We start from the raw sequence: 22,296 nt of genomic DNA, 5'->3' as shown, positions 1-22,296 counted from the left end.
TAGGAAGGTTGAGAACCACTGATCTAGAGGAAGGCCGGAAAAACTACAGCCTACAAAGCCAACCTGTTCTGCAGCTGGTTTTTATACAGAAGGTTTTATTAGGACACAGCCGTGCCTGCTTATTTATTATTAAGCCACAAGGTGCAGCATGCAAAGTGTAAAATATACGTCTGACCTTTACAGAAAAAGTTTGCTGTCTTCTGCTCTAGAGATACTGAGTAAGGTCTTGCAAAGAACTGACCATATTGTCCAGTGTTATGTAAAGTAGCAAGATAAAATGGACAGAAATCAATGGCTGCTTGGGGAGATTGGGAAATCTTTTTTCTCAGCATCTTGGCAGCTGAGGCAGAGATCGCTAGCTGGTGGAGTGGTGCGGGCCTGCAGGTGGGCTGCCAGCTCAGCTGTGGACAGGACTACGGTGCCCCTGTACCCACACTTGCTGGCTGCCAGCTATGTGCCTCCCACTGGGTCACTCACAGCTTGATGGCTAGCTCCTGGTTTAGAAGGGCCTGCTCATCCTTTAAATGGATTTCCCCTCTTAGCAATATAGTTGAAGATGGACCGGTAAGTGCTTCCTTGTCCAGGTATGGGTGTCTCCTCGGCCTGTGGACTCATGCGGGCCACCCTTTGCTTCTCTGATGAGAAGTTTCCTGTAGGTCTTGGCTCACCGATGCTACCTTGGGGTCTCGTTGCCACCACTTGTCTGTGGGTGTTCTGTGGGACCTTGTTGACCTTGGGGAGGATGTGGTCCGTGTGGAACCTGGTCGGACCGTAAAGGGTCTAGCTGTGTGTTGGATGAAGAGGGAGTAGGGTTTGTATGGATATAGCTTTCAGAAAAGTAAAGTTTGACATATATTTTTCAAAGTATGCCCAGCAAGAGAATTCAAATGTCTTGAAAGCGATCGTACAGTTTTGTAGAGTTCAGAGTATGAAGTGTAGGGATTTTACTCGTGTGTTCACATCCACGTGTGGGAACATACCTGCCTGCAGGTAACAGAGCCTCGTGAGGCTGAGGGCCAGTCAGGATGATTGGACAGGAGTCCCTGCACATGGCCAGAGGTGACTGACCCTAGCCCCTCTCATTTGCAGTCCTGGCCCTGACTTTCTAGCTGAATTAAAAAATATTATGTAAGAGCTGCTGCCACCATGAGGATAAAGTGATTAATTGCAAATATCCAGGGTCCACATGACCTTTGTGAAAAGTACCATTCACTCTTGCCCAAAGGCATCCATATTTCCATCCCACTCAAGTCCTGTTTCAGGTCCCTGCTACCTCATGTTCAGACAGAATCAGCAGCTTCTTAACTGGTTTGCCGCCATATTTGACGTTTCCTGATCCCTTCTAGGTTAGCCCAGGCTGCACCCCCAGGGTACTCTTCCTGAGGAATAGCTGCATCAGGTCCCTGTTTAGGCCTTTGGTGGTGTCTCAATGCTCAACAAATAGTCATAGCTTCCCACCCTGGCCTTCTGAGCCCTCCAAAACCTGACTTGCGCTTGTCTTTCCATGTCCTTCTTCACCGATTCTCACCCCAGCCTCACCCTTTCCAAATCCGTGCTGCTGCTACGCCTCCTCTCTGCACCTCCGTTCACAGTGCCCTCCTCTCTGCACCTCTGTTCACAGTGCCGCCTCTGCTTGCAGATCTTCTCACCCTCCTGCCAGAGTCATTCTGTCAGAATCTCACCCGCCCTTTGTGACAGTTCATGGGGTTCCCTTTCTGATTTCCTCCTCTAATCAACCGAGGGGCAGTTCTCTTAATTCCTGGGACAATTACTTTATGATCAATTGGTGTACTTAATCTCACACTGCCTAACATTGTAGGTATTTGTGCTATTTGATGCCCCACAGTCAACTTGAAGCTCATTGAGGACAGGGTCGAGTGCCCTGAACATTTATCTATGAGACACTCTATAAATAGCTGATGAATATGTAAATTGTGGGAGATGTTGAATAATGGAGGGACCAGAGGTAGGTTTGGCCAAGGACAGAGGCTGTAAATGGAGTACTAGCAAATGACTGATAGATACCTGAGGGGAAACCAGGTGGGGTGGGAGCAGCTCTGCCCTGGTGCTTCCCTCTGAGCCCCCACCAGGAGAGTCTCCTGGGCATCCTTCCTTGCAGGCAGTTCAGAGTGGCAGAGCCTGCTGCAGGCAGTGCTTTTAGGAGTGTGTGCGCTTTGTTAAGGGTTTTTAACTTGGAGCAAGCCTTCCCTTAGAAGGAACATAAATAGTGATGGGATCATGCCAGGTACAGTTTAGCACCCTGGTGGACAGAATTTGAATATACTGAGTGTTTAGGTGAAGAAGGTGAGGCAACACCAAAAAAGGGAAATTATAAGTAAAAATCTCATGAACATACGTCACGGTGCTGCTCTAATCATTTTTCCCCTCCCCCATAGAACAATATGATACATCTTCAAAAACCCGCCCTCATTCTCAGCAGGGAACATCGTAAGTAAAATGCTTTTATTCATTAAAAGTTTTTAATACTACATTGTAATTTCCCATGTAAATCTGTTGCTTGGATTTTTTTTTTTTTTTCTTTCCTGTAATGAAGTTCATAAAATACTGCTCACTGTAGAGGGAAGAAATGACCTACATTTTTATTTGGATTAAGTTGTGTTGAAGTATTAGGCACCATTGGAGAGTTTGATAAGGGTTTTTCTCAGAAGAATGGCATTTGAGCCATAATTTACATATTAACTAGAAAATAGAAGGTTTTAGCTGTATAAATTTTAGTCTTAAGTAGCTTTAGCTTTTGGAAACATCTTGGGGGGTGTGCACCATTTAAGATTTGCTGTCACCTTTTTGGCCTAGTTTTACAGAATGAGTCCTACTGCCCAGCTGTTCTTTATTAAGGCCAAGGAAGTCCAGATATATTTTGGGTTTTTGGAACAATTTAAACTACATAATAAAGATTTTTAAATCAGCATTTTGACCCAGTTTGTCATTTCTTGATGATATTGAACTAATAGCTCTTTCTTTTCACACTCCTAGAAATGGTGTTTGGGGACTAAGTGAGAAGGCCTTTCCTTAGGAATCTAATCAGTTGTTAACGATGTGGGCTGGCTAGTCTCAGGTTCAGGTTCAGACTCCCATTTTCTGGGCATAATATTTGTTCCATATATTTTGGAAACGGGGATTACTATGGATTGAATATTTTAAAAAACTGTATAGTTGAGATAAAGAGGTAATTTTGTCTTTCTTACCATAACTGAATACGGGACCAAGTTAAATCACCATTCCTAATTGCCACTGTTCACTTGATGCAATTTGTTTTCGTTTCTCCATAGCAAAATAAAAAAAGAACAACATAATGAGATATTTAAAAAGTAAATTTATTATAGTTTAAGGAATGGATTTATGTGTGTGTGTAATAAAAGATCTATTTTGTTTGTGGTACTGGCAGAAGGGGAGGTTTTGCTTGTTTTTATTGTCCTGTGCTAGAAAAGAAAATTGAACCATATGTCAGTTATCCTCTCCCCTTTTTTGTTTTTTGCCTTTTTGTTTTTTTCTTAAAGAGAAAAAAATGTCCTGGCTCCCAAATTTTGAAGTCTAAAATCGCTTTCTTAGATTAATTACATTTAAAGAAGGAAGTTTGTTAACTAAGCCAGTTGATAGCTGGGTAGAAGATAGAAACCACAGCCCTAAGGCCCACAGTTGTAATGACTGTAACTTGTGCTCTTTATAATGGCCGGTAGTAGGGCCAGTTAGACCATAAAAGGCCCTGGCCAGTGTCTCTGGGGGGCAGTGAGGAAGAGCTTGCCTCTCACTTGACTGTAAGAGTAGAAGTGAGTGAGTGGAGGCAGCAGCACCAGCAGAGAGCAGCTGTGTCCCTGGCCTGTGGGGAAAGGAAGAAATGAGGCAGATCTAGGCCTAAGAAGTAGCTTCAGGTGGAGCAGATTCCCACCACAGATTCCATCAGTTTCTGGGCTTAGGTAGTTGGTGGGGACTTAATGCTACTCAGAGATATGGGTAGTTCTGATAAGTCAGTGAAACCACTGAAATCAGAGGTGCCTGGAAGTTTCTAACTGGTACACTTATCTCTTGTGACCTATGTAGTGTTCTCTTTATAAAAACTATTAATTTGCTATATATAAAATTAACTAGCAAAGCATTTTGTCATGACCCTCATTGACCTAGGGAAGGAATGAAAGTAGGGCCTGGTGAAGGCAAAGCGGGGGTGGAGAGTGGTCCAGGAGAGAAATGAGTACTGAGCCTGGGTTGATGAGGGGGGCTGTGGGGGTGGGGTTGGTGGTATTAGTAAGTGCCCAAATGAAATGTACCTGTATGTTACAGGAATCACATTTATGGAGACTTGATGAAAGCAGTGTCCCAATTAATTTGTAAAGTGCAGTCATTGTTTCAGATTTAGTACAGTCAACCTCTTAGTGCTCACAGGTTAATTTGATCTGGTGTCAGCATTAGGGTCCTTTGACATGCACTTAAACTGTTTGAGTGACACATACAGTGCCTGGGAGATAGCCTAATGTACTTTGAATGTCAGGAAAGAAATGTTAATTCCAGAGTCATTTGTACTTCGGTTTCAAAAGTCAACCTAGGTCAGAATGCTTTTTCTTTCAGAGTTACTAGTAGTTGGGACTCCTTAGAAAAGTGGAATAGGGTGTGTGAAGGAGAACAGAAGGGCCCTGTACTGGAGAATACCTGGAGCCTTCTTAATTTCTGTCTGTTCAGACCGTGGAGGAGCAGGGGTGCTAGCCCGGTGGAGAGGATGTCGGTGGGAAACAAATATGTGCAGAATCCATTGCCTTTACTTTTTGTGGTTGAAGCTCTAGTTAGTTCTCAAATGATGAATTCCTTCTGCCAAGCTCCGAGGGGAGCGATTAGCTAGGATGTTGGTGCCAGTGCCATTTCCCCTCAGATTAGGGGAGGAGGTGCATGGCTTTGGATCCTCTTCTTTCCCGAGGCTTAGGTCTGTGCAGCTCTCAGCGGTCTTTCCTTTTTTATTAGTCCTTTATATGATTGGGGACCTTCCCTTCTGGGCAGCCAGATACAGTTGTGGGTATCAATTCTTTGCCAGCCTTTCAGAAGGGATAATCTGTTAATGTTTAAGAAACTATAAAGCAGTCTCTAGATATTATTGTGGCTAACTTTTTTCTCCCTTCCCACCCCTATCCTGAAATTGCTAAGTCCTTACCAAAAAGTACCCTCCTTTATTTTTCTTCGATCTCTCTCAGAAATCATCAGTGTTTATTTAGACTACGAGATAGAACTTAGCATTATAAGCAGTTTGCAGTTTTATTTTCATACACGGGAAGTTTCTTTTGAAAAGGAAAATACAGTATCTATACTTAAAGACTGGGATTGGAAGAAGAAGAAAAAAATAGACTAGGATTGGGATCATCCTGAAAGTGTGATGAGAAGAAATGGTACACAGACAGTGAAGGCTGAGAAGAGTCTGACACATTTTTTAAAAGAGCCTGAGCTTTCAACTTTTATATTCAAAACATTATTGGTTTTGAAACTAAATCTTTTTTAAGATACTTCTTTTTTATTTTCTTTAAATGTTAGCTTATTTTATGTGAAAGTGTTTTTGCCTGGATCATTTATTTTAATGGCAGCTCTAACTTACAGTGCTATTTGCTGATAAATATTATGGAAGAAGTGGTAGAAATCACCTAACGTGCAAAGCTTATGAATTATTTGTCACTGAGATCACACCCATCTCCTGTAAACAAGAAACAAACATGTGCTATCAGTTATACCTTGGTAGTTCTACCTTCAACCTTCAGCATCACAGAGTGTAAGTGGAGACCCCGTTCTATTAATGCTCAGTACTCAGTGCCAGGTGTTGTTAGAAAAGGAAACACCTTGTTTTCACCCTCAACTTATCTGATCAAATGATTGAGGATCCAGGGATACTGCTGTTCATAACGATGTTAGTAACCTAGGTATATTGGGAAGTGATTTGTTAGGAGAGGTAGAGGTGTCAAATGAAAGAGAATAAGGCAGATAGCTTTTCTTTTAAGTATGTTAATGTTACCCATGCTGTCGGGAAATGAGAGTTTGTAGGATTGAGTATTGAAGATTTCTGTTCTTAAATGGAAGCAAACAAAGAGAATAATTCTGTGCAGTGTGTGTGTAGTGTGTGTGTTTTAAGCTGCTTATTTCAGAATTATAGTCACTAGGATACATTAAACCAATATTTAGAAAACACTGCAACTTCCACTTGTAGAATCACCTTTCCCCCCCCATCTACGTTATGCTGTGACTAGTTCATTGTAAGATTATAGACCCTTGGAATAGTCAGTTTAACTCTTGGACTTTCAACCTGACTGGACAATATTCTAGGATGTCTTGCAGGACAATGTTTGACTTAACATTGTACATGAGTACATGAGTAATGTTGAAGGCATATTCTGATGAATATGAAGAGGCTATGCAACAGAGCCTCTTTTAAATAATTACAAAAATACTGGTAAGGAGCTGGATGGATCGTCCTTTTCAGAGTATTCACTTTGGAGCTATACTCTCAAATGATGCAGCTTTGACTTGTACTACTTTGGGAGCACCCCTTTAGAATAATACATACCCCTATACTTGGTCTAAGAGGAAAGGTCAAATAAAATGGAAAATAATAATTTTGTCATATAATAGGGAAGTGTTAAGTAAACGAACCTATGCCCTACAAAAGGAAGTCTTCTCATCATTCTTTAATGTGCCTTTGACTTCAGTTATATAAATTACTAGAGGCCCGATGCATGAGATTTGGGCACTGAGGCCAGGGATCCTCAGCCTGGCCTGCACCCTCGCACAGTCGGGACCCTTTTGGGGGATGCCCACCTGCTGGGGATTGGGCCTAAGCCAGCAATCAGACATCCCTCTTGCAGTCTGGGGCTCTTGCAATTGGGGACCCCTCACTCCTTACCACCCACCAGCCAGCTGTGAGCCTGGCTTCTGGCTTCTGGCTGAACAGCGCTCCCCCTGAGGGAGCGCACTAACCACTAGGAGGCAATTCCTGCATTGAGCACCTGCCCTCTGGTGGTCAGTGCACATCATAGTAACCAATCATTCTGCTGTTCATTCGATCTGCATGTTACGCTTTTATTATATAGGATTTGCTGGGCTTGGCTCCAGGTGACTTGGAGATATTTTCAAAAATTGCCATTCTCCATTCAGTGCATAATTATCGAACACAGGCTTTGTGTGTACCTAGTGCTGCTTTATGTACTTGGGGGAAACAATGACCAATAAGACAATACTCTTGTCTTCCATGTCTTGTAACTAAAGGGGGGTGGCAGGTAATATAGACTTGGTGATGTGATAGTGACCGGCTTGGATGTTGGTGATACTTCTGGGAGGAGGAGGTCAAGAAAGGTCTCTCAGAGGAGATGACATTGATCTGGAGCCTGAATGGTGAGAGGGAGGCAGAAAATGCTTGCCCCCTTTAAAGGGGCTTGATAACTTATGCTGCAAGGAGTAAGGCATTTGAAAACATCAGAAAATAATTCTTATTGGAAGTTACTACTTTGAAGTGGTTCATTTACATATGCAAAACGTGGTTTAAAGGAGCCCTTAAGGATCTACTTAAGTCTCATTTTTAAACATAACTGCTAATTTACTAAGTGAACCTAGACTAATTTAAACATGGATTGAATGATTGAATAAAACATGTTTTAAATTTCTAAGAATCTATTAGGCCTAAACTAATTTGTGCATCCTGCCCACTCTGGGATGCTGGGCTGTAAACAAAGTATGGTTTACTTCCATGAGGTTTCATATTCCCTCCCTTTCTCCCCATAACCCCGCCCCCTACCTCTTCTCCCTGCCTAGGCCCTCCATAACCAACCCTTCTTCCCCCCCACCCCCACCCCCCACCCCATACACAAGTACACTTTCCATTCTGGCCACTTTGGCCTCCTGCTGTTTTCTATACTCTGATTGCTTTCTCCCAATCCTTCCCCCTCTCAGGTCTTTCCTTGGATGTCATCTCCTTATCAACACTCTTTCCTAACTACCCATGGAGAAGAGCAACCCACACCTATCTTTTCTTTCTTATACTTTTGTTCTCCTCCATTGAAAATGGATTAGCTGTTTATCTCCTTCCTCCACACCAGCAATTTTCAACCTTTTTCATCTCAGGGCACATATAAACTAGTTACTAAAATTCTGCAGCACACTAAGAAAATGTATTTTTGCTGATCTGACTCCTCCCCTCTCCCCCAAAAGTATAATTTTGATTCATTCACACTGAATGGCTGTTGTGTTGACCTTTTTTTTTTTTTTTTTTAAACATTTGACAATCTAAGGGACAAGAGGTCAGGGCCCCTGACTACAAAGTCAGGTACAATATTAACTGTTTTAAAAAATTTGTGGCACACCTGCTAAAAATCGCTGCTCCAGACTGTAAGTGCCTCAAGAGCAGGGATTTTGTCTGCTTAGAATCTCGAGTAGAGCCATTTATTCTGGGTGGTTACATATAATAGTAACTACCCAGAATAAATGTGGAAGGAAAATTATTATACATAAATTTGATTGAATACCTATGAGCAATCTATGCATAGAAGTGCCAAGCGATTGGAATGATGAACGACCGGAAAGACCAGTCACTGTGATGCACGTTGCAATGGCCAACCAGCCCAATCGGGGCCCCGATTGGCCCCTCCGAACCACCCATGGCCTCTCTCCCACGCCAGCCCGGCCTTGATCGACCCCCATTGGGGTGGGCAGCCAGACCCCATCCGTGCATGAATTTGTGCACCAGGCCTCTAGTATTTAATAAACATAATTTCAGCAATAGTTTTTCTAGATTTTTTTTTTCTAGTAATACCATATGCCACTCTTGCAATGGTGTCTTATTTGTCATACTCACTGATTTAATTTTATTTATTAACTTCACACTTTCCCTCATTTATATTCTTAAGATTTTTCTCATCCTTATTTGATCTCAGATGATCATTACTATATTAAATGATCATTACTACCGTGTTTCCCAAAAAATAAAACATCCTCCGAAAATAAGACCTACTTACAGGTTTCCTTCTGAGTGAAATATAAGGCACCCCCCGAAAATAAGGCCCCCCCTAGGCTCTGTCTCAGAATGAAAATTAATTTACCGTACTGTATACAGGTAATAAATTTCCTTTATTTTCATTTAACAATAAATGTGTACCGTATTCTTCTTCATGGAAAAATAAGACATCCCCTGAAAATAAGACCTAGCGCATCTTTGAGAGCAAAAATTAATATAAGACACTGTCTTATTTTCGGGGAAACAGGGTATATTAAATCATGTGCTGAGTCACTTTTCCCTATACCTGATTAATCCATAATCTCCTATAAACCATGAATCTGAATTCTGCCAACTACTCTCGCCCTTAGGAGAGTTCCCCTTATAAGTTGTCACAACTGCTTAAGATCTGCTTTTTTATTTTTTCATTTCTTGTATGTTAAGTCCTCTTCATAATTTGTAGCCTCCCATCATCATATACAAAACATTTATAGTTCTTGTTTCTGCCCTTTATTAAAAAAAAAGGAATCAAAGCCTGATTGAATTGAAAATTTAGGGACTTATGTATCTATTGTACTTTGGTGCCCAAACTCTTTCTCTCTCCATAAAATCCATTGCCTGTTCTGTCCCCAAATCAGTTTTAGGTTTGTGCAAGTTTACACATTCTTCCATGCTCATTAACAGTTCTGAAAAGCATTACTTTATATACCATTCAAGCACCTAATACCAGGGTTGTAACTTATTAGTTGCTGAGCTTGCTTTCACTTGCTCTTTCCCAAATAAAATGTAGAGCCAGATCATAGGAAAATTTAAGCCAAGAAGTTAGTTTATTTAAGTAGTTTGGGGGGTTGGCATTGAGATGTTACAGAATATTGGCGGTGAACTCTTTGACAAGCCCAGTCTTAGGAATGGAAAGGGAATAAAGGCTTGTCCGGTGTGTCTTCACAGTAACAATTGCACTGAGTCACTGAGACATGCCTGCCAGAACCTGTGCTGGGTCTGAGCTTCGCAGAACTGCTGCCAGAAGAATGCATTTGTGCGAGGGGTTTGAGGATTGTAACCTCTTAAGTCAAAAGTTTGCCTAACCAGCAATGGTTAAACCTACGTGGTAGTTCAAAGAGTTGCATTACCTGAGCACTTGGCCACTTTTGAACGGTGCCAAGGTAGGCCCGTATGGTGCGTGTGCTCTGAAATAACTGCTTTCTCTTAGAGGTTGAAAGTGAAATTACAGTAGTTGTTTGACCAATTTAAAAAGTGCGTAAGGTTTAAAGTTATTGATTTTCATAAAGGAAAAATACTATATTTTATTCCCACATGATAGTTATTTTATTAAATTGTCCTTTTTTTCATAAAGGTTCTTAATTTATTAATCCTCCTGAAAAACCTGCAGTCACCACAGATAAAGTCCCTGAAGAATCTTGGCTCCTTCTGCTGTCATGTCTTGCAAGTCTATATTTGGGCTCATTTTTCTTTGCCTAATCTAAGGAATCATAAGTGGTGCCAAAGCCAGTTGTGTCACCACCACCAAAATGGGTTCTGAACCAAAACACAAAGAGGACGTCTGCTGGTCTTGTACATTTTGGCCAATTTTTCCCGAATTTCTCTGTCTTGGGTACTGTTGCCTTCCCAGGGTGAGGACACCGATGACCATTTGTTTTCGCTGAAGTAGTCGTTGGCCATGAGTTTCCTGGTCTGGATAGTTACTGTGTTGTTCGTGGTGGAGGTTGATCTTCAAGCAGTCAGGGAGGAAAATCCTTTCTCTCTGTCTTGATATTTTCTTTTAAGTTGAACTCTTCTCTCTGTGGGCACCGGAACTTAGATTCCATTGCACCAGCTAGTTTTTCTAGCTGTTGGGTTCTACGTGAGCTAGAGCAAGTGGGTTGGATCCAATGGAATCGCTTTTGCATCCTCTCTCCAGCATGTACCAGTTTCTTGTCCTTTTCAGTGGCAGCTCCATGCTGGTTCTTCATCCTTGGACGGTGAGGGGATCAAAGTCAGTCCACAGGGTTGTGAGTGAAGGGAGTGCCTGTAAGTCCTGATCACAGTGGAGGTGCAGTATGTGGTACTGTTTCTCATTTAAAAAAAGGGGGGGGGGGTGCTATTCATGCAGCCAGCTTTTTAGATAGCCAACCTGCCACGTTCTAGATGTAGAATTTATAAAAGTACCAATGACTTGGTCCTGCCCCAGAAAACCTCATAGTTGAGTACATCCTTTGGGCATGTATTCTCTTGACCCAGATTTTATTGGTGTGAATGAGATTGGTTCTCAGAGATTTAATTCTTTTTAATGAGTATAAAGGTGCTCACCCAGGTGTGCTGTAATTAATTTTGTTATTCTTCACATTCATTGGCCAGTTCTTTCACATATAATTTGTGAAGTATAATATGGGATGGTATACTAATACCAGTATTCTTGGCCTCAAATATAATTGTGGGACAGTAGCGGCTTTAGCAGCTGATTTCTTTGAATTTTTCCCTTATCTCTAAAAAATAAAACCTTTACCTGTTGTCGGGTTACATTTTCCCCAACTGTACAGATTTTAAAAAAAAATCACAGTGGCATTTGTGATTAATTTTCTAGTTAATGGTTTTTAAGTAACTTTTCTTAACTGGAGATGTAATACTTGATTGTTATCAAAACTTTAGAAATTGTTTTTCTTCCACCGACTAAGAGCATACTTCTTATGTTAAGCTACCCATCTCCGGTGATGTAAATGTGGTTTCTAGAAGGTTCTATGGTGACTTTTGGCTGAATTGGCAGATGCTGACAGTATGCTATGTGTGCTGATTCTCACATCAGATAAATTACACCCGTGAATTTTGATTAAATGAGATGCCCTTTGTAAAAAAATCCCTAGTAATTGATAGACCTTGTTGGATCTTACTGGTTCATCATTGCTTTTTGAATGAGTGTTTCTTTGGAGATATCTTTAGCAATCTTCCTTCCGTGGTCACTGTCCTTCCATGCTTAGGTCCTGAGTAAGTTTCGTGTCTGCAAGCTGGTTTTGCAGTTGTCTGTCTAACGCTCTGAAGGGGGTAATTTCAGAATCTGGCACAGCATTTTCTATGGTCCCTTTTATTCCTTAACCACAAGCAAAGCTGAAAATCATAACCTACACTTTCTGACTTAGTACATCATACATACTTTCTAATTGACTCTAGGGGAATATATTCATGGAAGCTGGGCATTCAGTAGCTAGGCAAACAACTGACGGGGTATTTAGTCCTCTGCTGACGGCAGGAAGCATGGTTGCATTACATGGTCATTGACGTTTCAGAGAATTAAGACAATCAATTTTATACAAAATAAACCCAATGACTAAGAAACAAAGAGATTAAGAAACTTATCACAGGATGGTTTTGTTGTTGATAGTTAACATTGAATATAATTTGTCAGATTTTTTTCCTCACATTTATTCCAAAGATAGGTCTTTTATTTTTTTGCTTGTGTGTACCCCATCCAAGCCACCATTCAGCAATAAGCCTGTTGAATAACTTTTTCTTATATACCATTATGACTGCTCCTGCCAAGTCCTATATCTGAGCACTATGTTGTCTAGCCTGGCTAACATTGGAATTTAGCTTTCTTTAGATAACTATTGAGTGAGATCTCTATTTACAAGTTAACAGTTTTCATGTTTTTCAGAAACTTATCACAGGATGTTTTTAGTACATTTGGTGGTGAAAAGGCTTCCTTGGCAAGAATTACACTGTTGCATGTAGGTGGTCAGTATGAAAGAGCCAAGTTTTAGCATTTGTTTTCATTAGGAAATACAGTGATTATACCAAGGATTCCCAAAATAAAAATTGTTGGTGAGGTTATTAAAGAGGTATTTTTAGAAATACTAAAGGATTGTAATCTCTAATATAATTTGCTTTTTGGAATATAAATAATACTCAAGCAGACTTGGGGTTTTTTTGGTTTTTGTTTTTCACTATAACATTTCCTCAAATAGTCATGCTCATAAATTGGGTGGAGGAAGTAGAGAGAGCTTTTACTGATTCATTCCTTCAATATTTGGGCATCTCCATGGAAGAAGGTAAAGGGGAAGAGATAAAAAGTGATTAAGATTTGCATACATGTACAGATTGGAAAATATTCACTTTTAATGTGTAGCTTCATCATAAACCACACTGCCTAGAGATGATTATTAATATAACTGAAGCAGTGGGCTGAATTTTTATGTTTATCAGAATGAGAGCTGTAGTTAAACATGTTCTAAACAACATTATTTGTATTACTACTTTTCCCACTGATCATTGTTCAAGCAAATGTAAGATAATCTTTTTGTGGGCATGAATAATGGAGTTCAATATTAATAATGACCTTTGAACAAAAAATGTAGGATAAGGGCATTCTTTGGTGACTGTTGCCTTGATAGCTTCATACATCTTACTCTGCATTTATTTAATTCAGATATAGTTCTTTTTAAAGTAGTTTTTGTTTTCATTGATTGTAGAGAGATGAAGGGAGAGAGACAAGAGAGACATGGATGTGAGAAGAGAAATATCACCTTGACTGGTTGCCTCCCATACGCATCCTGAATGGGGATCGAACCAGCAACCTGAGTATGTGCCCCACTGGGAACCAAACCCACCACCTTTTGGTGCACTAGGCAATGCTTCAAACAACTGAGCCACACTGGCCAGGGCTCCATATATAGTACTTTTTATAGCACTGTTTTAAGCATTCATCTGCAAATATTCATTCATCTACTCTGAACTCATTTAATGGTTGATCATTTATTCTAGTTGTTAGAGAATATAGAAGGAAATAATTTGAATATATCCTGTCTTTCTCCTCCCTCCTTCCCTCCCTCCCTTCATTCCTCCCTCCCTCTTTCCTTCTTTCCTTCCTCCCTCCCTTACTTCCATCCCATGTACCTACCTACCATATGGACCTGGAACTACCTTATGGGGCTGGCAACAACTCCCTGTCGCATGGTAGTTTTGCTCAGACACGGGAAAGATTCCGTTTTGAGATAGTAAGGAGCTTGTACTGAACTGCTTTGTGTTATGATTGTAAAGCGTACATTTCCATGAAGTAAAGTATTGGATTGATAAATAAAACCTACCCCACCCCCATTGTAATCAGTCAGCATATTTTCTATTTACATGATAAAGGAGTTGTTTGAAATCATTGTAAATCTGCCCTGTGTGTGCCCCTCCCCTTCCAGCATGCTTGAAGATGACCTGCAACTCAGTGACAGTGAGGACAGTGAGAGCGAGCAAGTAAGTTGTGTGTACCCCGTCACTCCCCCGAGTCCTTTTAAATCTAACTTTTCTGACCTGCTTATCCTAACCTGTTTTGTTTTTTTCCTTTTCCTCGTCCTCCTCCCCCTTGTTGTGAATGCCTAGACCCCAGAGAAGCCTCCTTCCACATCTGCACCGCCAAGGTACCGTGTGCGGGTTTCTCCATCTACACCAACGTTTGCAGTTTTCTACCGGGTGGGGGGGGGGCGGTTTATAGCCTTAGCATTTCCGTAACTTCTTCACGGGGAGGAGATGAGTATCACAGTTGAAAGAAAGTACCTGTTGACTGTTTTGGAAGTTTCACTCCGCCTTAGAGAGGTTAACTTTATAAAGGGAAAGAGCCCTATCGGTGTAGGAGAAAAAAATTTTGAGAGTTTAAAATAAGCCTGAATCACTTTCCTCAGTGTTATGTAACCAGTATTTGAAAAGTTATGCCGAAGAGCCCAGTGCTTCTGTGAAAGTAACAGATGTGCTGTATTTTCAAAAATTATAAAGCCAAATTTTTCATGGTGGCTGTTTTGTTAGTCATGAGTTTTCTAATTGTTTCTGTGGCTTTTTAAGATGGCCTGCAGTGCATTTCAGTGAGGTGGAGAATGGCACTGTTTTCATTTTGGAAACAGCGTGGCTATATTTTAGAAAACACGCTTTAATTTTTGGAAATGGAAACTAAACCACCTCTGGTATTGAATTTAGTAATTCAATATGCCAATACCTGACCTCCACGGACAGGGAAGAGTTAAATTACACTGTCGCTGTTTCACTCCCTTGAGATGTGGTCATCCATTCAGAGACAGGCTCAGCAATGGAAACCTTCCTCACGTATGAGTGACGTGATGGTTAACGTGGAGGAAGCTCGTAAAGTTTTGCAAGGTCTTACAGAGTCATAAGCTCTGCTCATTTATTTATACTTCATTTTGTTCAGTAACTTCTAGTGGCTTATAATGACTCATAAAATATGACAAGCTAGCCTAACTTAGAGAGAAGGAAAAGGAAATAGAAAAAAACAAAATGGGGAAAAATCAGAGGCAGAAATAACACAGAGTGTCTCATTCTGGTTGTCTGGGGCTTAAGCTCTTCAGCTCCAGAGTGAAAATGATCACAAACCTGATGCCACATTTTATCTGATGAAATTTTCATAGTATAGTGTGTTTGCTTTAAAATGACCTCAAATGGTGGTTTTGTTATAATTTTAAATTCTACTTTAATATAATTTTATTTAATAAATTTATTATTTAATGTTTTAGGTAGATTTGGAGGCTTTCAATAGTATAGATATTGATGTATTTGCTTTGGCTAATTTCATTAAAACTGCAAGTTGTAAGATACGTTTTGAAATTCTGTATATGCCCAGCAGTGTTTTCTCATTCACCCAGAGCTCTTGTCCTATTCGTAAAACTTGTAGTAGTTGATCTCTCCTTCAACTGATAGTTGGAGGTCATCCTAAACCGCTTATAAACAATGGCCTACTTCATAATTCTGCCCTAATGTGTCAGGCTTGCTTTTGAAGTCACTTTCTAAAGGAAAACCATGTATATTTAGTAGTCTTTGGCTATCACACAGTTAGTTCTCATCTAGACAGTAGAGAGATTTTAATGTATTAGCTGTTCTTACATAAATGAACTTTTTTGGGATATCTGTATATATATCTATATATCTATATCTATATATCTATAACTATATCTATATCTATATCTATATCTGTATCTGTATCTATATCTATATCTATCTATCTATCTATCTATCTATCTATCTATATATATATATATATATCAGGAGTCAACAAACTTAAAAAGTTCAGAAAGTAAATAGTTTAGGCTTTGTGGGCCATACAGTCTGTGTTAAAGCTAGTCAGCTTTGCTTTTACAGTATAAAAGCAGATAATACAGAAGATAATGAGTGGATGTGTTCCAATAAAACTTTATTTAGAAAAACAGGCAGTCGGCTCAGGCCATAGTTAATCAACCCCTGACATAAAGCACCACACATCTATGTGAAATTAGTTTAACTTGAAATGCTTTCAGAAGCAAAATTCCACAGGCTTCTCTTTTACGTTGTCATCTAATAAGCTATTTTAAGTTTTGTGGGGGTTTTTTGGTTGATTTTTTGAGTCATTGTTGGCCTTTCAACTGGATGATATGGAAATTTACTAATGTTGGGTAATACTGAGGCCCTTTCCTTTGAGTACCAGAAAAATGGGCAAAGCAGGACATGAGTGGAAAGGGGATCCACCTTGCGTGGTGCCTTCAGACGATCTCTTGGTTGCCTTGCAGCGCTCCGCAGTCACTTCCAGAAGCAGCAGCAGCGGCCTCAGCACATTCCAGTGGTGCGGAGTCAGAGAGCACCAGTGACTCAGACAGCTCCTCGGACTCGGAGAGCGAGAGCAGCTCAAGTGACAGCGAGGAGAATGAGCCCCAGGACACTCCGGCTCCCGAGGTACCGTGTCCCCAGGAGACCGTCCCAGACAGCAGCATTGGGGGCTGGAGGCGGCCGTAGGCCTGGCCAGGAGACTGAGCGGCTCTGTCCCCTGGGGCAGTGCTTCTTGCTTCTGCTTGTGTAGAACTGGCTGTTTCTATTTACTGTTTCTTACCAGACATTTGGCGGTGGAGGTTTGGGAGAGAGGTCTTCTCTCTTCTGTTTAAAGCGATAGGTTCTTCTCTGTTGTTGCTAGTGTGTTTTGAAGAGCAACTCACTAAGGATGTTTGCACACTCTTTTCTTTTCTCTTCTCTTGAAAAGGAAAACTCATTTTTAGTGGGCCCCTGTTTTAATATGAATGAGATTTCTTTTTGAAATTTCAGGAATGCATGAATTAAGGAAATCAAAAAAGGAGACAGTGTGCTTTAGCAAAGGGCAGGAGCATGAACTAGAAATAAGTCATCAGAGGTTCTATTTTTGAATCACTAAAAGCCATGCATTAAATGGAGGGTGACATGATTTTGCCAGGGCTGTGTTTCTGCGCCCTCTGCCCCATGTAAAACAGGGACAATTGTGTCCGCCTGCCGCCACCCCCTGGGAAATATTGTAAAGATAAACAGATGAGGTTGGAAAAAATCTCAAACACCACATGTATCTAGAGGATATATGCTGCCTCCTGGATTGTCCAGCACAAGAATTTTAGTAGCAATTAATGAGGTTGCCAAATGCCCTCAAAACTTGGGAGTGGCAATATAAAAATCAGGCTGGGGAAGGACACTTAGAGGAAAGGGAGGAAATTTTGGAAGACCAGCTTGTATAGAGAGAATGATTCTGTATATTTAAGATGGGAACTCTGAGAAATTAGACTTTCTACTTAAGGAAGTGTTGAGGTTCTCAGTATCTGTCTCCGCTGTTTAGAAAGCAAGACAGTTAGTTCCACTACCGAAATAACGAATCCGTCTGAAGATCATGGAGCGAGAGCCATGTCTGAGGGCAAGGGAGGCTGAGACAGCTCCCGACTGTCCTTCCTGTTAGATGTGAGTGTGTGTCTGGCACAGAGTGAGTGCTCCGCGAGTGTGTGTGGGAGTGCATAAACGTAGATCCGCATGAACTGCACTTGGAGAGCCTTTGAGGTTTTAGAAACCACTCTCTGTTTCGGGGGGTTGTGTTTCCTTGTGAGATCTAATTACTGTTGAGGTGATGTTCCTGTGCCCAGGGAAAAAGATACTGAATATGCTCTGCAGGCAAACTACGTGGTTGTTCATGTTAATGTTAGAAGATCTTTGCTTTGGGTCTTACCTTGTTCAATAAGAAAAATCTGTGTGCTCATTACATTACTGATAGTACAGAATTCATTTAAGTAGTAAAATTTGATTCAAGTAAAGTACAAATGGCACAGATTTGACTGAATAGTTGAAATTTTAAAGGAAGACTAATCTAGTATTTGATTTAATGAAACAATTACATTTTGTGCTAAGTGGTTACTGAAATATTTGCCTTAGATTAAAAAAAATTAATGTTCCCACCCTAACTTATTATAGTTATTTATTTATTAAAATGTTAGTTCATGTCTCCCTAAATGGTTTGGCTCAGTAGATAGAGTGACTGTCTGTAGACTGAAGGGTCCCAGGTTTGATGCTAGCCAAGGGTACATGCCTGGGTTGCAGGCTCGATTACCAGTAGGGGCCGTGCAGGAGCCAGCCAATCAATAATTCTCTCTCACCATTGATGTTTCTCTCTCTTTCCCTCTCTCTTTCTCTGTGAAATCAATAAAATACATTTAAAACAATATAATAAATAAAATGTTAGTTCATGTCTTTTATTCACCCACATTTAATTAGATGTCTTCTGGTTTGTTGAAGCAGTAGGTCAGACATTTACCACAATGCTGTCTGTCAACGTGGCTGGCCACAAAAACTCCAGCACACATTCCTGAAGGGCACTCCCAACGAAGGCGACTGATTTGACGTTTCTCATCCACCATTTAGAACACACACACACACACACACACACACGTATTTTCAGAGAGGAAGGCAGAGGGAGAGGTAGATAAACATCAATGACGAGAGAGAATTATTGATCGACTGCCTTCTGGATGGAGCCTGCAGCCCAGGCATGCCCTGACCAAGAATGGAACCGTGCCTTCCTGGTTCACAGGTCAACGGACCATCCACCTTTTACAGTACTTCAGGACAGCAGCTTAACCTTCTTTCTCTCATGCTCATTCTTGGGAGTGATGTAAGAATTCTTCCTTTTCTTACCACCACCATGGAAAAGAGTGGACTCCTTTGGAATGTTGTAGGCAGACCAAATACGTCCACTTCCCGGTGTTTGCCAGTAAAGACCAATCTCCTGATGAGAAGGAATTCCTTATCCTAGACTTTGGCCTTTACATTTTCTGTTGTATCCTAGGGTTTCACCTTGAGATTGATGGTCTTCTCCATAAGGGTTTTCACGAAAATCTGTATTTTTGCAGCAATTCCACCACAGATGTCATATGGAAAAAAGTCTGTTTTTTAAATTACCTTACTAAATAGGTCCATATTTGTACTTTTGTGTTGCTGTGCAAATCTAACCTTGGTACGATTTCTATGTTATATATTAGGGTTCAGCTTCCCCAGAAATAGTTGTCTTTGCCTATATTTTAAACCTTTAATTTTCCCCCAGGTACTTAACTACTTTTCTTTCCTTTTAAAATAAATGTTTGCATTATTGTAAATCTCCTGTATTAGTTGAGAGTAACATGAATTCCATACATAACAGACCATAGTTACTAGTTATTACTTTATCTTTTTTTAAATTCTATTTTTAATGCTGAAAATGTTGCTTTTTTTATGGCTCCATTTTAAGTTCATTTGATGAAGTAGTTTATAATCTTTTGAGAATCTGAAATGCTGTCTGCCTGCCCAGTGAGCTGGTGGGGGAAGTTGGGGAAAAGCAGTGTTTGCTTTACAGTGGGGATCAAAATACAAAATGTGTGGGACACCTCACTTTCTTTCCGGTTCAGTGAAGTTAAGGGGGAAAGAATTATTCTGTTCTCCATTATTCAGGGATCTTCTTAGTTTTTAATCTACTCATTGTCCATTTCTTTGGTAGTTAGCTACCTTTGGGTGATTGTCTGTGAGGCTCTTAACCCTCATTCAACCCTAAAAGGTTGGCAGCTTTCTTTTCACTTATAGTGTAGCACTGAAGATTCAAACCAATAACCCTTTAACTCTGAAGCCTTTCTATTTGCTACTACACCATGCTGCTTCTCTCCTTTCTTCTTTGCATTTTGTTGCCTTTTAATTTTTGGGTGCATACTCCCTCACAACTAGGATGATTTACTTAGAACAGTAGGCATCTATTGTGCATAGCTCAGAACATTTTGTTCAAAATCATAATTCACTCTAAAATATGTGAACTTTTGCCAGTTGAAAAGTTAGAAGAGGTAAAACATTTATTAAAATGCTGAATGAAATTGATCATATTTTTTTCACTTGTAGTATGCAGTGTGTGGGCTGCTCCAACCCTAGGAGGCGGGGCATAGGAGTGGCAGAGGAAAACTGAAAGCTCAAACCTTGATTCTATCCAGTACTTACATTCTTAAAATTCATTTTAAATCTAGTTTTAATAGATCCCTTATGTAAAAATTTCCCCCATCCCAATAGCTAAATAATATCTGATCTGGAAGAAATTCTATCCACTTTGCATCTTTATGTCTTTATAAGTAGGTATACAATAGGATTGTCCCTGTCCTTTCCCCTGCATCTGGGCACAGTGCTCAATTTTACCTTGCAATTGGGCCATATGCCTTCTGGGCATTTTAGGACTGCAGTAGAAGAAAATGTGTTTTATTTCTGTAACCAGGACATTCCTTTAGGGACTACCTAATGTATCCAATACTGTCCTCTTTGGGGAGAGAAGCAGCAGATGATATCTATACCAGGATTAACTTTTCTTCTTGGTTCCTGCATAAATACTTTTCTACCAAGCATGTCAGTGACTGGAATGCAGCTGTAAACGTATCCCTGAAGAGATCTAGCCATACCTTTCCCAAGAAAGGGTTTGGTTCCTGATGTGATTGGCAGGTGACTCACGCCTTGTCCCCAGCTAACCACCGGTATTACCACACCCTCAAGTCTTTGCAGGAACTAGTGTTTGACAAGCAGATTTGTGTGCTGATCTTTTCTCTACCTTTAACAGTCATCCTGTCTTGTTAGACTATTGAATACAGTTGTGGATTATATGTGACAAAATTCCTGGCACGTAGAGTAGTTTCCTTCTTCCCTCCCTCCCTGCTCTGAAAAATCCAATGTGAGCCTGGTATAGAGCTGGCAGTATTAGGAACTGTAAAGGAGGTATGTTATCCTAAGCAGCAGCATGGGGTAAGCAGAAAAAAGCAGGTATGCAGCTATCTTTCTGCTGAAGTTTGGCCCTATCTAGTTCCTTTCAGATCTAATCAGTTTCAATCACACTAAGTCCAAACTAACTACTTGATCATTTCACTATCGGACTTTTTTCTGGTCAAAAAGATTTTACATTATATCCACCCATCTTCCCCGTATTAAGTTCACATGTTTTTATAGAGTTGAATTATTTGGGATATTTCACTTGGGAAAATTGTTAGCAATCTTTCCCATAAAACATCGTCCAACACTGGATATGGATCTCCTTATCCATAATCAAGTCAGTTAAATCCCATGTGAAATAACTTCCTGGTGCATTCATACAAACCACCTGTCAGATGGATCTTAAGGAAAACATGCAGCATGAAATGATGTCTTTCCCTTTAAGAAAAACATAATCACTGCTCACTCTATTAGATATTACTATTTTTCAGCATATTTATGGGCACAGTAATACACCTTATAGGAATGCTCAAATTAAAATCTCAATATATACCACCATGTGGAAGACATAGTGGAACTTGGAGATGCAGAGGACTCTGTCATTTTGTTAATAAGATCTAACACCTAGTTGGAGAGAGAGAAATCAGCTAGCAACAGATTTATGAGATAACAGATGTCAGGGACTTCTGCTTATTTGTCAAATCAGTTCATAGATAATTAGTCAAATCCCATTGCTCTGAATTGTGTGCTGTGGAGCCTCCTTTTGTGTCTTAGAAAAATAGGTGGCATTTCAGCTCAGATTGTCTAAAACAAGAGACATAATGCTTGATTTTAAAAGACTTCAAATGGGACTGAGGCTCATCTAATGTGACCTGACTTGACTCTTTTTTTTTTTAATGTTGTATTTTATTTATTGGCTTGAGAGAGAGAGAGAGAGAGGGAGAGAGAGACATTAATATAAGAAAAAAAACACACATCAATTTAGGTTGCCTACTGCATGTGCTGCAACTGGGCATTGAGCCTGCAATTTGGCTATGTGCTCTGACCAGAAACTGAACCTGTGACCTTTCGGTGCAGGGAACAATGGTCAGTCAGCTGAGCCTTAAGGCCAGGATGGCCTCACCTGACTCTTTTTATCAAGGTGGAAAATTTGAAAATCAACATGTATCTGTGATACAGGGAAACCTTTTACAGATAATTTTTTTAAGTAAATATGAGAAATTATATCTAGTTTTGAAAAAAGCAATTTTTAGTTGAAAAGTACACTGAGTGGCCAGATTATGATCTCTGAATGCATAATCTGGTCACTTGGTGTATAAATCTAGATCTAT

General features: G+C 40.3%; 1 protein-coding gene across 6 annotated transcripts in view; it reads left to right on the top strand.

The window, feature by feature from the left end:
* The window catches only part of AFF1 (ALF transcription elongation factor 1), a 199,450-nt gene that overhangs the window by 152,990 nt on the left and 24,164 nt on the right, over nt 1-22,296 (top strand). For all 6 annotated transcript variants that reach the window (XM_084881675.1, XM_084881677.1, XM_084881678.1 and 3 more), the window contains 4 exons: nt 2,397-2,448; nt 14,146-14,200; nt 14,327-14,364; nt 16,492-16,654. In XM_084881675.1, coding sequence (XP_084737801.1) covers nt 2,397-2,448; nt 14,146-14,200; nt 14,327-14,364; nt 16,492-16,654 — 308 coding nt within the window. The remainder of the gene's footprint in view (nt 1-2,396; nt 2,449-14,145; nt 14,201-14,326; nt 14,365-16,491; nt 16,655-22,296) is intronic.

The sequence above is a fragment of the Pipistrellus hanaki genome (genome assembly GCF_964339955.1).
Source record: "Pipistrellus hanaki genome assembly, chromosome: 1".
NCBI classification, from domain to species: domain Eukaryota; kingdom Metazoa; phylum Chordata; class Mammalia; order Chiroptera; family Vespertilionidae; genus Pipistrellus; species Pipistrellus hanaki.
This window is presented reverse-complemented; position numbering and strand designations above follow the sequence as displayed.